Genomic DNA, 13,973 nt, shown 5'->3' on the forward strand with positions numbered 1-13,973 from the left:
GAGATGGGGGCAAAATGGAGGAGTCTGAGGGAAGACGGGGGTGCAAAGGGGAGTATCTGGAGGAGTCCAGAGGGCGTTTGGGGAGTGATAAGAGGGTCTGTGGGGAGTCTGAACGGTCTGGAGGGGTAAACTGGAGGGTGTCCGAAGGGTTTGGAGCGACTCTAGGGTGGGTCTGGGGGAGTCCAGGCAGGTTCTCAGGGGAAATGAGGGAGTCTGGGGGGCTTGGGGGAGCATCTGAAAGGTCTGGAGAAGGAAAGCGGGGGGATTGGGCTGGGGTGGGGGGTAGTTGAGGGGGAATGGGGGGAATCCAAGGGGTGTCTGTGGTAAAAGGGTGGGAGAAATTGGGGGGGGAGGGAAGGGGATGTCAGGTGCCTCTGGGGGAGGTGGAAATCGGGGGGGCCCAGAATTGGAGGGTCTGGGGATGACTGTGGGGATCCAGGGTTCTGGGGCGGGGGGGAGTGGTCCTAAGGAATGTGGGATAAGGAAATGTCAGGGGCAGGGTCTGAGAGATCTGGGGGGAGTCTAGGGTGTGGGAGGATTCCACTTTAGGCCTGGGGGGGGAGGGGGGGGTTTGGTGTCAATTTTGGGTCTAAAATCCTCCGTTTTCTTTCAATTTTCAGTCGCTGATGCCTTAGAAACCCACTTTTTTTTTTTTTTTTTTTTTTTTTTTTTTTTTTTTTTTTTCTTTTTAGGTGCTTCTGGAGACTTTTTGAGGGGGGGGGGGGCACCTCTCTTTTAGGTGTGTCTGAGCCCCTCCCCCAGAATGTATGCAGTTTACAAGCAGGCTCACCCCCCCACGGGGCTGGAATTTGCCCTCTTCTGCCATTTTTTCTCCCCCGCCGAAAAAAATTTGGTGGTGGCCGGAACCTCCCAGCTCTACGTCTATCGCCTCAACCACGACTGTGAGGTCAGCACAAAGACCCCCTCCCCAGAGTTTTGGGGACCCCCTCCCTCAATTCATTACCACCCCTCAACTCCCTAGTTCCCCTCTCCAATAAATTTAGGGGGTTGAAAAATGAAAGGGGAAGGCTGAAATTTGTTACTTCCTTTCGCTTTGCAGACTGGAGCTAAAGGAGACAGGAATGGGGGTAAGTGGTCTCCTCCCCATTTTTAGGACCCTCCCCCCCAACCCATTTGGGGGACCCCTCCCCAGTTTGGGACCCTCACCCCTTTTGTTTGGGACTCTCCCCACCCCCATTTTTCGAGCCACCCACCCCATTTTTGAGCCCCCCTCATTCAGTTTGGGATGTTCCTTTCTCATTTTAGGACCCCCTCACCCTATTTTTAAGCTCTTCAGGTCATATTTGGGGTCTCCTCCCCTTTTTAGGATGCCCCCCAATCCATTTTGGGGATCCCCTCCCCAGTTTGGGACCCTCACCCCTTTTTTGGGACTCCCCCCACCTCCATTTCTGAGCCCCTTGCCCCCCTTCTGAGCCCCCTCCTTCATTTTGGGACCCCTTCACCTGATTTTTTTAAGCTCCTCAGGTCGTATTTGGGGCCCTCTCCCCATTTTTAGCACCCCCCCACACTCATTTTGGGGACACCCTCCCGAATTTGGGACCCCCATCCCTTTCTGAGACCCACACCCTCTTTGTGGGACAGCCCTCCCAAGTTTTGACCCCACATCCACTCACTTTGGGGTGTCCCTCCCTCATTTTTGGACCCCTCACCCAATTTTTAAGCTTCTCAGGTCGTATTTGGGGTCCCCTCCCCATTTTTAGGGTCCCCTCCCCATTTTTGGGGTCCCCTCCCCATTTTGGGACTCTCCTCACCCCATTTTTGGGACCCCTGCCCAGTTTTGCGACTCCCTCGCCCTACTTTTAAGCTTCTCAGATTGCGTTTGGGGCCGCACCCCCTTCTTGGGACCCCTCCTCCCCATTTTGGGGCACACTCCCCCCTCCCCCAGGGTGCCACCCACCTTGCCCCACCCTGTTTTAGAAGGCAAAGGCCACAAAGAGAAGCTGGAGCTGGTGGCCTCCTTCTCCTTCTTCGGCAACGTCATGTCCATGGCCAGCGTGCAGCTGGCTGGGGCCAAGCGCGACGCTTTGCTCCTCAGCTTCAAGGATGCCAAGGTGGGACCTCAAAAATCGTCTCAAATTCCGCCCCCCAAGCCCCTCAAGCCCTCCCCCACCCCAACCCCATCATCTTCCTCCTCCTCTCCCAGCTCTCAGTGGTGGAGTACGACCCTGCCACCCATGACCTGAAGACCCTCTCGCTGCACTACTTCGAGGAGCCTGAGTTGAGGGTTGGTAGCTTCACCCAGGAGATTTTGTTGGGGTCTCAAGATCTACAAGAGTTAAAGCTACCTCCCACCCTCCTAGATTTCACCTCTTTCCCACCACAAGCACCATCATGCTGGGATGAGAACCTACCTTAGATCCTTCCTCACCATGCTTTGGGTGCTCCTTGAGGGCTTCTCTGGAGCTTTGGGTGCTGGTTAAAAGCTCCTCCTGAGCTCTGAGTGGTGGCCAGGGGGTTCTGAGCTTTGGGTGGTGTCTGAGGGGTTCTGAGCTTTGGGAGGTGTCTGGGGGGTTCTGAGCTTTGGGAGGTGTCTGGGGGGTGGTGCTGAGCTTTGGGAGGTGTCTGGGGGGTGGTGCTGAGCTTTGGGAGGTGTCTGGGGGGGTGGTGCTGAGCTTTGGGAGGTGTCTGGGGGTGGTGCTGAGCTCTGGGAGGTGTCTGGGGGGTGGTGCTGAGCTTTGGGAGGTGTCTGGGGGGTGGTGCTGAGCTTTGGGAGGTGTCTGGGGGTGGTGCTGAGCTCTGGGAGGTGTCTGGGGGGTGGTGCTGAGCTTTGGGAGGTGTCTGGGGGGTGGTGCTGAGCTTTGGGAGGTGTCTGGGGGTGGTGCTGAGCTTTGGGAGCTGTCTGGGGGGTGGTGCTGAGCTTTGGGAGGTGTCTGGGGGGTGGTGCTGAGCTTTGGGAGGTGTCTGGGGGGTGGTGCTGAGCTCTGGGAGGTGTCTGGGGGTGGTGCTGAGCTTTGGGAGGTGTCTGGGGGGTGGTGCTGAGCTTTGGGAGGTGTCTGGGGGGTGGTGCTGAGCTTTGGGAGGTGTCTGGGGGTGGTGCTGAGCTCTGGGAGGTGTCTGGGGGGTGGTGCTGAGCTCTGGGAGGTGTCTGGGGGGTGGTGCTGAGCTTTGGGAGGTGTCTGGGGGGTGGTGCTGAGCTTTGGGAGGTGTCTGGGGGTGGTGCTGAGCTTTGGGAGCTGTCTGGGGGGTGGTGCTGAGCTTTGGGAGCTGTCTGGGGGGTGGTGCTGAGCTTTGGGAGGTGTCTGGGGGGTGGTGCTGAGCTCTGGGAGGTGTCTGGGGGTGGTGCTGAGCTTTGGGAGGTGTCTGGGGGGTGGTGCTGAGCTTTGGGAGGTGTCTGGGGGGTGGTGCTGAGCTTTGGGAGGTGTCTGGGGGTGGTGCTGAGCTCTGGGAGGTGTCTGGGGGGTGGTGCTGAGCTCTGGGAGGTGTCTGGGGGGTGGTGCTGAGCTTTGGGAGGTGTCTGGGGGGTGGTGCTGAGCTTTGGGAGGTGTCTGGGGGGTGGTGCTGAGCTTTGGGAGGTGTCTGGGGGTCCTGCTGCGCTCTGGGAGGTGTCTGGGGGTGGTGCTGAGCATTGGGAGGTGTCTGGGGGTGGTGCTGAGCTTTGGGAGGTGTCTGGGGGGTGGTGCTGAGCTTTGGGAGGTGTCTGGGGGGGTGGTGCTGAGCTTTGGGAGGTGTCTGGGGGTGGTGCTGAGCTCTGGGAGGTGTCTGGGGGTGGTGCTGCGCTCTGGGAGGTGTCTGGGGGGTGGTGCTGAGCTTTGGGAGGTGTCTGGGGGGTGGTGCTGAGCTTTGGGAGGTGTCTGGGGGTGGTGCTGAGCTTTGGGAGGTGTCTGGGGGGTGGTGCTGAGCTTTGGGAGGTGTCTGGGGGTCCTGCTGCGCTCTGGGAGGTGTCTGGGGGTGGTGCTGAGCTCTGGGAGGTGTCTGGGGGTGGTGCTGAGCTTTGGGAGGTGTCTGGGGGTGGTGCTGAGCTCTGGGAGGTGTCTGGGGGTGGTGCTGAGCTTTGGGAGGTGTCTGGGGGGTGGTGCTGAGCTTTGGGAGGTGTCTGGGGGTCCTGCTGCGCTCTGGGAGGTGTCTGGGGGTGGTGCTGAGCTCTGGGAGGTGTCTGGGGGTGGTGCTGAGCTTTGGGAGGTGTCTGGGGGTGGTGCTGAGCTCTGGGAGGTGTCTGGGGGTGGTGCTGAGCTTTGGGAGGTGTCTGGGGGTCCTGCTGCGCTCTGGGAGGTGTCTGGGGGTGGTGCTGAGCTTTGGGAGGTGTCTGGGGGGTGGTGCTGAGCTTTGGGAGGTGTCTGGGGGTGGTGCTGAGCTTTGGGAGGTGTCTGGGGGTGGTGCTGAGCTCTGGGAGGTGTCTGGGGGTGGTGCTGAGCTTTGGGAGGTGTCTGGGGGTCCTGCTGCGCTCTGGGAGGTGTCTGGGGGTGGTGCTGAGCTCTGGGAGGTGTCTGGGGGTGGTGCTGAGCTTTGGGAGGTGTCTGGGGGTCCTGCTGCGCTCTGGGAGGTGTCTGGGGGTCCTGCTGCGCTCTGGGAGGTGTCTGGGGGTGGTGCTGAGCTCTGGGAGGTGTCTGGGGGTGGTGCTGAGCTCTGGGAGGTGTCTGGGGGTGGTGCTGAGCTCTGGGAGGTGTCTGGGGGTGGTGCTGAGCTTTGGGAGGTGTCTGGGGGTCCTGCTGCGCTCTGGGAGGTGTCTGGGGGGTGGTGCTGCGCTCTGGGAGGTGTCTGGGGGTCCTGCTGCGCTCTGGGAGGTGTCTGGGGGTGGTGCTGAGCTTTGGGAGGTGTCTGGGGGTCCTGCTGCGCTCTGGGAGGTGTCTGGGGGGTGGTGCTGAGCTTTGGGAGGTGTCTGGGGGTCCTGCTGCGCTCTGGGAGGTGTCTGGGGGTGGTGCTGAGCTTTGGGAGGTGTCTGGGGGTCCTGCTGCGCTCTGGGAGGTGTCTGGGGGTGGTGCTGAGCTCTGGTGCCCTGGCCCTGCAGGATGGCTTCGTGCAGAACGTGCACATCCCGCGGGTGCGGGTGGACCCCGACGGGCGCTGCGCCGTGATGCTGATCTACGGCACCCGGCTGGTGGTGCTGCCCTTCCGCAGGGACAGCCTCAGCGAGGAGCACGACGGACTGGTGGGAGAGGGGTGAGGAGCTGCTGGGGTCCCCCTGGGGAAGGGTCAGGTGGGGAGAGTGGACAGCGAGGTGGGGGAAGATTGGTGCCTGGAGCTCCTCGTGGTGGTAATCCAGGGGTTAGTTTTAGCTCCAGTCTTGGCCGAGGTGGAAGAAGGGGTGATGGAGGTTTTCAAGAGGTTCTTGTCCCCTAGGATCCTCCTGTGGAAGGGTTGGGTGGGATGAGTGGACAACGGAATGGGTGAAGGATGGAGCTCAGGAGGTTGGGGAAGGGGCTGGTTGGAGGCCTGGAGCTACCTGTGGTGGTCTCCCAAGGGTTAGTTTTAGGCCCAGTCTGGGTCAAGGTGGGGGAGTTTGGATGTTTTCAGGAGGTGAGAACCTCTCAAGGCGGAGGAAGGGACCATGGAGCTTTTTAAGAGGTTCTTCTCCCAAGTTTATAAATACCTGAGGGCTAGGGGTCAAGAGGCAGGGGACAGGCTCTGCTCAGGTGCACCCTGGGATAGGACAAGGGGCTGTGGATATAAACTACAGGAGGTAGATACAAAGCACAGGAGGTTCCACCTCAACATGAGGAGGAACTTCTTCTCTGTGAGGGTCACAGAGCCCTGGAACAGGCTCCCTGGAAGGGTTGTGGAGTCTCCTTCTCTGGAGACTTTCAAGCCCCATCTGGACGCTTTCCTGAGCGACCTGTGCTGGATTCCGTGGTCCTGCTCTGGTGGGGGGGGGTGGGACTGGATGACTTCCAGCCCCCTTCCAGCCCCTAAGATCCTGCGCTGCTGCGGTTCTCCTCTCGGTGCCGGCCGGGGGGGTTCTGAGCTCGGCGTGGGGGCCGAAGGCGTCTCTGGAGCTCGGTGCCCCCTTGCCAGCGCAGGCAGAAGTCCAGCTTCCTGCCCAGCTACATCATCGACGTGCGGGAGCTGGACGAGAAGCTGCTCAACATCATCGACATGCAGTTCCTCTACGGCTACTACGAGCCCACCCTCCTCATCCTCTTCGAGCCCAACCAAACCTGGCCAGGGTGAGGCCCTCGCTCTCGCCCCCAGCCCAAGGGCCTGGCCGGAGGCGTCCGCAGGGGGTGACGCGGTGGCTCTGTCCCCATGCAGGCGGGTGGCGGTGCGGCAGGACACCTGCAGCATCGTGGCCATCTCCCTCAACATCATGCAGAAGGTCCACCCTGTCATCTGGTCCCTCAGCAACCTGCCCTTCGACTGCACCCAGGCCCTGGCTGTCCCCAAGCCCATTGGTGGGTGGCGTTGCGGTGACGTCGTGGTGACGTCGTGGTGATGTCACGGTGACGTCACGGTGGCCTTCTCTCCTCTCCGACTGGCAGGAGGGGTGGTGATCTTCGCTGTCAACTCCTTGCTCTACCTCAACCAGAGTGTCCCACCCTATGGGGTGGCCCTCAACAGCCTCACCAACGGCACCACCGTCTTCCCCCTGCGTAAGGGCCACCTCCCACCCCTTCCTCACCCTCCTCTTCCTCATCGCCTTCATGGGCCTGCTCTTCATCCTTCCCTCCTCAGCCTTCTCCTCCTTATTCTCCTCTTCCTCATGCTCACAGTTCTGCTTTTCATTGTGCTTCTCCTTATTGCCTTCCTCTTTCTCCTTCCTCCCCTCCTTTCTCCTTCCTCCCCTCCTTTCTCCTTCCTCCCCTCCTTTCTCCTTCCTCCCCTCCTTTCTCCTTCCTCCCCTCCTTTCTCCTTCCTCCCCTCTTCTTTCTCCTTCCTCCCCACCCTCATGGTCCTGTTTTCCTTCATTCTTCTCCTTCTCTTCCTCCTCATCCTTTTTCTCCCCCTCTTCCTCCTCATTGACTTGTCTTCCTTTCCTCTTCCTCCTTTTCCTCATACTCCTCTTTTCTCCTTCTTCCTCCTTTTTTTTCCATCTTCCTTTTCTCTTCCTCCTCCTCTCTCCTCCTCCCCTCACTCAGGTCCCCCCTCACCCCCTCTTTTTGCCCCCTGCCCAGGGATCCAGGATGGGGTGAAGATGACTCTGGACTGTGCCCAGGCCACCTTCATCTCCTATGACAAGATGGTCATCTCCTTGAAGGGGGGTGAGATGTAAGCCACGGGGGGCCACCACCCACCCACCCAACCGTGGGGGCTCAGTGTCCCCCTGCTCAGCTTGTGTGTCCCCTTCTCGTCCCCAGCTACGTCCTGACGCTGATCACGGACGGGATGCGGAGCGTCCGCTCCTTCCACTTCGACAAGGCTGCCGCCAGCGTCCTCACCACCTGCGTAAGGCCCAGCAGGGACCTTGGGCCCCCCTGCTGTCCCCTCAGTGTCCTCCTCACAGCCTTTCTTGGTCCCCAGATGGTGACCCTGGAGCCTGGCTACCTGTTCCTGGGGTCCCGCCTGGGGAACTCGCTGCTGCTCAAGTACACAGAGAAGCTGCAGGAGCCCCCGGCCAGCGCGGGCAAGGAGCCCCCCGACAGGCAGGTGGGGACCTGGGGACACCCTGCTGGGCTCACAACCCCCAGCCTGGGCTCACAACCCCCCATTCCTTGTCTCCAAATCCCATCTTGTGTCCCCAAACCCTTGTCCCAGGTCCCCAAACCCCATTTGTGCTCCCCAAATCCTCTTCCTGGTGCCCGTATCCCCATCTTGTGTCCCCAGGACTCCACCTTGGGACCCCAGAACCCCATCTCAGGTCTCCAAAACTCAAGTCCTGGGACCCCAAATCCCTTGTCCAAGGTCTCCAAACCCCCTTCCCGGGTCCCCAGACCCCATTCCAGGTTCCCAAACTCCATCTTGTGTCCCCAAACCCATGTCTCAGGTCCCCAGACCCCCACCCTGTGTCCCTCGAGGTCCTCAAACCACCATCTTGGGTCCCCAGACAAGCTCAGTCCCCAGGTCCTGGGTCCCCAAACTCCCTTTCCGGGTCCCCGCATCCCCATCCCAGGTCCCCAGGCCCTCAGCCTGGATCCTTCTTGGTCCCCAAACACCTGTCCTGGTCCTCAAACCCCCAAGCCTGGGACCCCAGACCCCCATTTTTGGTCCCCAAGCCCTGAGACCCCAGACCCCATCTTATGTCCCCTGCCAACCAGGGCCCCAAACCCCAATTTAGGGTCCCCAGACCCCATCTGGTGTTCCCTAAACCCCCTTTGCTGGTCCCCAAACCCTTGTCCAAGGTCCCTCCATCTTGTGTCCCCACACCTTGGGGACAGTTCTGGGGGTTCCCATCTCTTGTGTCCCCCACAACAGGAGGAGCCCCCCTTGAAGAAGAAGCGCTCAGAGTCCTCAGGGGGGACTTGGGCAGGTGGGTGACAAGTGTCTGGGCCACCTCAGGGCCACCTGAGTGACCCTGGGCCACCCTGGACCCTCCTTGGGTGGCTTCAAGGGGGTGTCCCCACCATGGCATGGTAGGGGAGAAGGGAGTTCTGGTGTCCCCAAGGGGATAACACAGCGACAGGGGGTGACAGGAGGTGACTCAGGACAGGGACAACGTGGTGACAAGCGTGACATGGGACAAGGAGGCTGACATGGTGACAGTGTGCTGAGGAGGGGTGATGGAGTGCCAGGGGAGGTGACATGGTGACAGTGGGGGTTAGAGTGCTGGGATAGGTGACATGATGCCAGGGGAGGTGCGACTGCCAGGTGAATGCCAGGGAGGTGACAGGGTGTCAGGGTGGATGCCATGATACCCAGGGGGCCAGTGCCAGGGGAGGTGACACGATGCCAGGGGTGTGGTACGGTGCCAGGGGAAGTGGCACTGCTCCACAGGGGTCGATGCCAGGGAAGTGCCACCGCGGCAGGGTGAATGCCATGATACCAGAGGGCGGTGGCACGGTGCCACGGGAGGTGCCATTGCGCCGGGGGGGTGGGTGCCGGGGTGCCATGAGAGCGGGGGGTGGCCCCACGCCAGGGGGGTGCCGGGGGGTGACAGGTGTCCCCTTGTCCCCACGGCAAGGCGGGAAGTCGGCGGCGCAGGACGAGGTGGACGAGATCGAGGTGTACGGCAGCGAGGCGCAGTCGGGCACACAGCTGGCCACCTACTCCTTCGAGGTGGCTCTGGGCCCTCCCGGCCCCTCCCCGGCCCCTCCCCGGCCCCTCCCCAGCCCCTCCCTGGCACCCTGGTGTCACCTCCTGGTGTCACTCGCTGCTACCTCTCTGTGCCCCAGGTCTGTGACAGCATCCTCAACATCGGGCCCTGTGCTAACGCTGCCATGGGGGAGCCAGCCTTCCTGTCTGAGGAGGTGACACACCTGGCCCCAGGGTCCCCTCCTCTGTCCCCCTCCCTGTCCCCCTCCCTGTCCCCCTCCCTGTCCCCCTCCCTGTCCCCCTCCCTGTCCCCCTCCTTGTCCCCCTCCTTGTCCCCCTCCCTGGCCCCCTCCTTGTCCCCCTCCCTGGCCCCCTCCTTGTCCCCCTCCCTGGCCCCCTCCCTGGCCCCCTCCCTGGCCCCCTCCTTGTCTCCCTCCTTTGTCCCCTCTCCCTCTCCCCATTCTTTGTCCCTTCTCTGTCCCTCTCTTTGTCCCTTCTCTGTCCTCCTCCTTGTCCCTTCTTTGTCCCCTCTCCCTGTCCCCTTTGTCCCTTCTCCTTGTTCCCCTTCTCTGTCTCCCTTTTCTGTCTCTTTCCCTGTCCCCTCTTCTGTCCCCCTCTTTGTCCCTCTCCTGTCCCCTTCCCCATCCCCCCCCAGTGTCACCACTGGGGAGTGACCCTGGTGCCACCACCTGTCCTGTCCCCATCCCAGTTCCAGAACAGCCCAGAGCCGGACCTGGAGATTGTGCTGTGCTCAGGCTATGGCAAGAACGGGGCCCTCACCGTGCTGCAGGTCAGACCAGTGCACACCAGTGCACGCCAGTACCCCCAGGCACCTCCCAGTATCCCCTTGCACCATCCCAGTCCCTCCCAGAACTCTCCCAGTCCCTCCCTGTATCCTCTCAGTCCCCCAGGAACTCTCCCTGTCCCTGCCCGCTACTCCCAAATCCCTTCCACTGTCCCCCAGTACCGTCTCAGTACCTTCCCAGTCCTTCCCACTACTCCCCAGTTCCCTCCAGTATCCTTCCAGTTCCTTCCCAATCCTTTCCAGTATTCCCTAGCTCCTTCCACTTCCCTCCCAGTCCCTTCCGCTTCCCTCCCAGTCTTTTCCAGTACCCTCTTCTTCCCTCCCAATCCCCTCCCAACCTCCCCTGCTCCCTTCCCACTCCACCCTGAGTCTTTCCAGTGCCTCCCAGTCCCTTCCCAGTGCCTCCCAGCACCGTTCAAGGCCTGGCCCAGTTGCAGCCTCCCTGGCAGGTCAGGTACCGGTGCCAGATCCAAGGCTGGGCACAACCAGGGCTCAACCCCCCAAACCTTGGGGTTCTGCCTGTATTTACCCAGCTACAATCCCAGTATGATCCAGTTTAACCCCAGTAGGGCCCAGTTTAACCCCAGTATGCCCCACAGAGGAGCATCAGGCCCCAGGTGGTGACAACCTTCGAGCTGCCTGGCTGCTATGACATGTGGACTGTGATTGCTGGGGGCAAGAAGGACAAGGTGGGGGCTTACTGAGCGTACTGGGAACACTGGGAGCACTTTGGGGGTGTTACTGGTACCATTAGCAGCCATTTGGGGGTGTCACTGGTGATACTGGGGACACTGGAAGCAGTTCTGAAGGGGTTTTGGCACTGCTAGTGACACTGGGAGCACTCGGGGGGGGGGTTATTGGTACCCTTAACACCAGTTTGGGGGTCACTGGTGATACTGGGAGCACTGGGAGTACTTTGTGGGTATTACTGGTCTCAGTAGGAGCTATTTGGTAGGGTTGCTGGTGATACTGGGAGCACTGGGAGCATTTTGAGGGATTATTTGTATCACTAGGACCAGTTGGGGAGGATCCTGACACCATTAGGAACCAATTTGAGGGGTTAATGGTGGTACTGGGAACACTGGGAGCACTTTGAGGGGGTTACTGGTACCATTAGCAGCCATTTTGGGGGGGTGACTGGTGCTACTGGTGACACTGGGAACACTCTGGGGGGTGTTATTAGTACCATTAGGACCAATTTGGGGGTTACTGGTGACACTGGGAGCACTTTGGGGGTGTTACTGGTACCATTAGCAGCCATTTTTGGGGGGTGACTGGTGCTACTGGGGACACTGGGAGCACTTTGGGGGTGTTACTGGTACCGTTAGGAGCCATTTTGGGGGGTGACTGGTGCTACTGGGGACACTGGGAGCACTTTGGGGGTGTTACTGGTACCATTAGCAGCCATTTTGGGGGGTGACTGGTGCTACTGGGGACACTGGGAGCACTTTGGGGGTGTTACTGGTACCGTTAGGAGCCATTTTGGGGGGTGACTGGTGCTACTGGGGACACTGGGAGCACTTTGGGGGGGGTCTTTGGCACCATTTAGACCAGCATGGGGGGGGTCTGGAGGCCATTAGGACCAGTCTGGGGGCATTACTGGTTGTACTGGTGACAGCTTTGCTGGGGGGAGTTTTGTCCCCGCCAGTAAGCCCAGTGTGGTGTTGTGTCCCTCGGCAGCCCCCAGAGGCCACAGGAGGTGACAAAGGTGACAAGGACTCCCCGGTGCCCCCAGCCCCGCCCGGGGAGGAGGAGGAGGAGGAAGGGGGGGCGCAGCGCCACGGCTTCCTCATCCTCAGCAGGGAGGACTCCACCATGGTGAGGCACTGGGAGCTAACTGGGAGCTACTGGGAGGCACCTGGGTGGCATGTGGGGGCTCTGGTGGCTTCTGGGGTGTCCCCTGGGTGCCCTTGGCACCCATTTGGTGGCCAAGAGCCTTCTCTGAGGACATGAATGAGTACTGGGAGGCACTGGGAGGGACTGGAAGTTACTGGGGTGGCACCTTGGGTGGCAGTTGGTTGGCCCCTGGGTTGTTCTGTGGGTCTTGGGTGTCACCTGAATGTCCCCTGGGTCACCTGAGTGTCATCAGAGTGTATGCTGGCTGTCCCCTGGGGCCTGGGCATCAGCTGGGTGTGCCTTCAGTGTCCCCTGGGTGTGCCTTCAGTGTCCCCTGGGTGTGCCTTCAGTGTCCCCTGGGGTGTCCCTTCAGTGTCCCCTGGGGTGTCCCTTCAGTGTCCCTTCAGTGTCCCCTGGGTGTCCCTTCAGTGTCCCCTGGGGTGTCCCTTCAGTGTCCCTTCAGTGTCCCCTGGGTGTGCCTTCAGTGTCCCTTCAGTGTCCCCTGGGTGTGCCTTCAGTGTCCCCTGGGTGTCCCTTCAGTGTCCCTTCAAGTGTCCCTTCAGTGTCCCCTGGGTGTCCCTTCAGTGTCCCTTCAAGTGTCCCTTCAGTGTCCCTTCAGTGTCCCCTGGGTGTCCCTTCAGTGTCCCCTGGGTGTCCCTTCAGTGTCCCTTCAGTGTCCCCTGGGTGTCCCTTCAGTGTCCCTTCAAGTGTCCCTTCAGTGTCCCTTCAGTGTCCCCTGGGTGTCCCTTCAGTGTCCCCTGCATCTTGGCTATCCCCTGAGTGTCTCCTGCACGTCCTCTGATTACTGTGGTGGTTTCTGGGGTGTCCCTTGGGTGCCAAGGTCAGTGCTGGGTGTCACTTGAGTGTCCCCTGGGTGCCATTCTGGGTGCTGCGTGTCACTTGGGTGTCTCCTGCTTGTCCCCTGATTACCATGGTGGCTGCTGGAGTGTCCTTTAGGTGCCATGGTGACTGCTGGAGTGTCCTTTAGGTGCCATGGTGACTGCTGGAGTGTCCTTTAGGTGCCATGGTGACTGCTGGAGTGTCCTTTAGGTGCCATGGTGACAGCTGGAGTGTCCTTTAGGTGCCATGGTGACTGCTGGAGTGTCCTTTAGGTGCCATGGTGACTGCTGGAGTGTCCTTTAGGTGCCATGGTAGCTGCTGGAGTGTCCTTTAGGTGCCATGGTAGCTGCTGGAGTGTCCTTTAGGTGCCATGGTAGCTGCTGGAGTGTCCTTTAGGTGCCATGGTGACTGCTGGAGTGTCCTTTAGGTGCCATGGTAGCTGCTGGAGTGTCCTTTAGGTGCCATGGTAGCTGCTGGAGTGTCCTTTAGGTGCCATGGTGACTGCTGGAGTGTCCTTTAGGTGCCATGGTGACTGCTGGAGTGTCCTTTAGGTGCCATGGTAGCTGCTGGAGTGTCCTTTAGGTGCCATGGTAGCTGCTGGAGTGTCCTTTAGGTGCCATGGTGACTGCTGGAGTGTCCTTTAGGTGCCATGGTAGCTGCTGGAGTGTCCTTTAGGTGCCATGGTAGCTGCTGGAGTGTCCTTTAGGTGCCATGGTGACAGCTGGAGTGTCCTTTAGGTGCCATGGTAGCTGCTGGAGTGTCCTTTAGGTGCCATGGTAGCTGCTGGAGTGTCCTTTAGGTGCCATGGTAGCTGCTGGAGTGTCCTTTAGGTGCCATGGTGACTGCTGGAGTGTCCTTTAGGTGCCATGGTGACTGCTGGAGTGTCCTTTAGGTGCCATGGTAGCTGCTGGAGTGTCCTTTAGGTGCCATGGTAGCTGCTGGAGTGTCCTTTAGGTGCCATGGTAGCTGCTGGAGTGTCCTTTAGGTGCCATGGTGACTGCTGGAGTGTCCTTTAGGTGCCATGGTGGCTGCTGGAGTGTCCTTTAGGTGCCATGGTGACTGCTGGAGTGTCCTTTAGGTGCCATGGTAGCTGCTGGAGTGTCCTTTAGGTGCCATGGTGACTGCTGGAGTGTCCTTTAGGTGCCATGGTAGCTGCTGGAGTGTCCTTTAGGTGCCATGGTGACAGCTGGAGTGTCCTTTAGGTGCCATGGTAGCTGCTGGAGTGTCCTTTAGGTGCCATGGTAGCTGCTGGAGTGTCCTTTAGGTGCCATGGTAGCTGCTGGAGTGTCCTTTAGGTGCCATGGTGACAGCTGGAGTGTCCTTTAGGTGCCATGGTGACTGCTGGAGTGTCCTTTAGGTGCCATGGTGACTGCTGGAGTGTCCTTTAGGTGCCATGGTGGCTGCTGGAGTG

The 13,973-nt window shown here is 60.3% G+C and overlaps 1 protein-coding gene across 1 annotated transcript in view; it reads left to right on the plus strand.

Annotated features, from left to right (window-relative positions):
- Positions 1-763: 763 nt before the first annotated feature.
- The window catches only part of CPSF1 (cleavage and polyadenylation specific factor 1), a 32,870-nt gene continuing 19,660 nt past the window's right edge, over positions 764-13,973 (plus strand). The window contains exons 1-17 of the mRNA XM_054385422.1: positions 764-907; positions 1,061-1,088; positions 1,939-2,072; positions 2,165-2,245; positions 4,967-5,118; positions 5,976-6,122; positions 6,208-6,347; positions 6,435-6,545; positions 7,068-7,161; positions 7,251-7,338; positions 7,414-7,539; positions 8,308-8,359; positions 9,011-9,105; positions 9,222-9,296; positions 9,791-9,871; positions 10,486-10,575; positions 11,576-11,704. Coding sequence (XP_054241397.1) covers positions 764-907; positions 1,061-1,088; positions 1,939-2,072; positions 2,165-2,245; positions 4,967-5,118; positions 5,976-6,122; positions 6,208-6,347; positions 6,435-6,545; positions 7,068-7,161; positions 7,251-7,338; positions 7,414-7,539; positions 8,308-8,359; positions 9,011-9,105; positions 9,222-9,296; positions 9,791-9,871; positions 10,486-10,575; positions 11,576-11,704 — 1,767 coding nt within the window. The remainder of the gene's footprint in view (positions 908-1,060; positions 1,089-1,938; positions 2,073-2,164; positions 2,246-4,966; positions 5,119-5,975; positions 6,123-6,207; positions 6,348-6,434; positions 6,546-7,067; positions 7,162-7,250; positions 7,339-7,413; positions 7,540-8,307; positions 8,360-9,010; positions 9,106-9,221; positions 9,297-9,790; positions 9,872-10,485; positions 10,576-11,575; positions 11,705-13,973) is intronic.

This window comes from Indicator indicator, chromosome 12, assembly GCF_027791375.1.
Source record: "Indicator indicator isolate 239-I01 chromosome 12, UM_Iind_1.1, whole genome shotgun sequence".
Taxonomy (NCBI): domain Eukaryota; kingdom Metazoa; phylum Chordata; class Aves; order Piciformes; family Indicatoridae; genus Indicator; species Indicator indicator.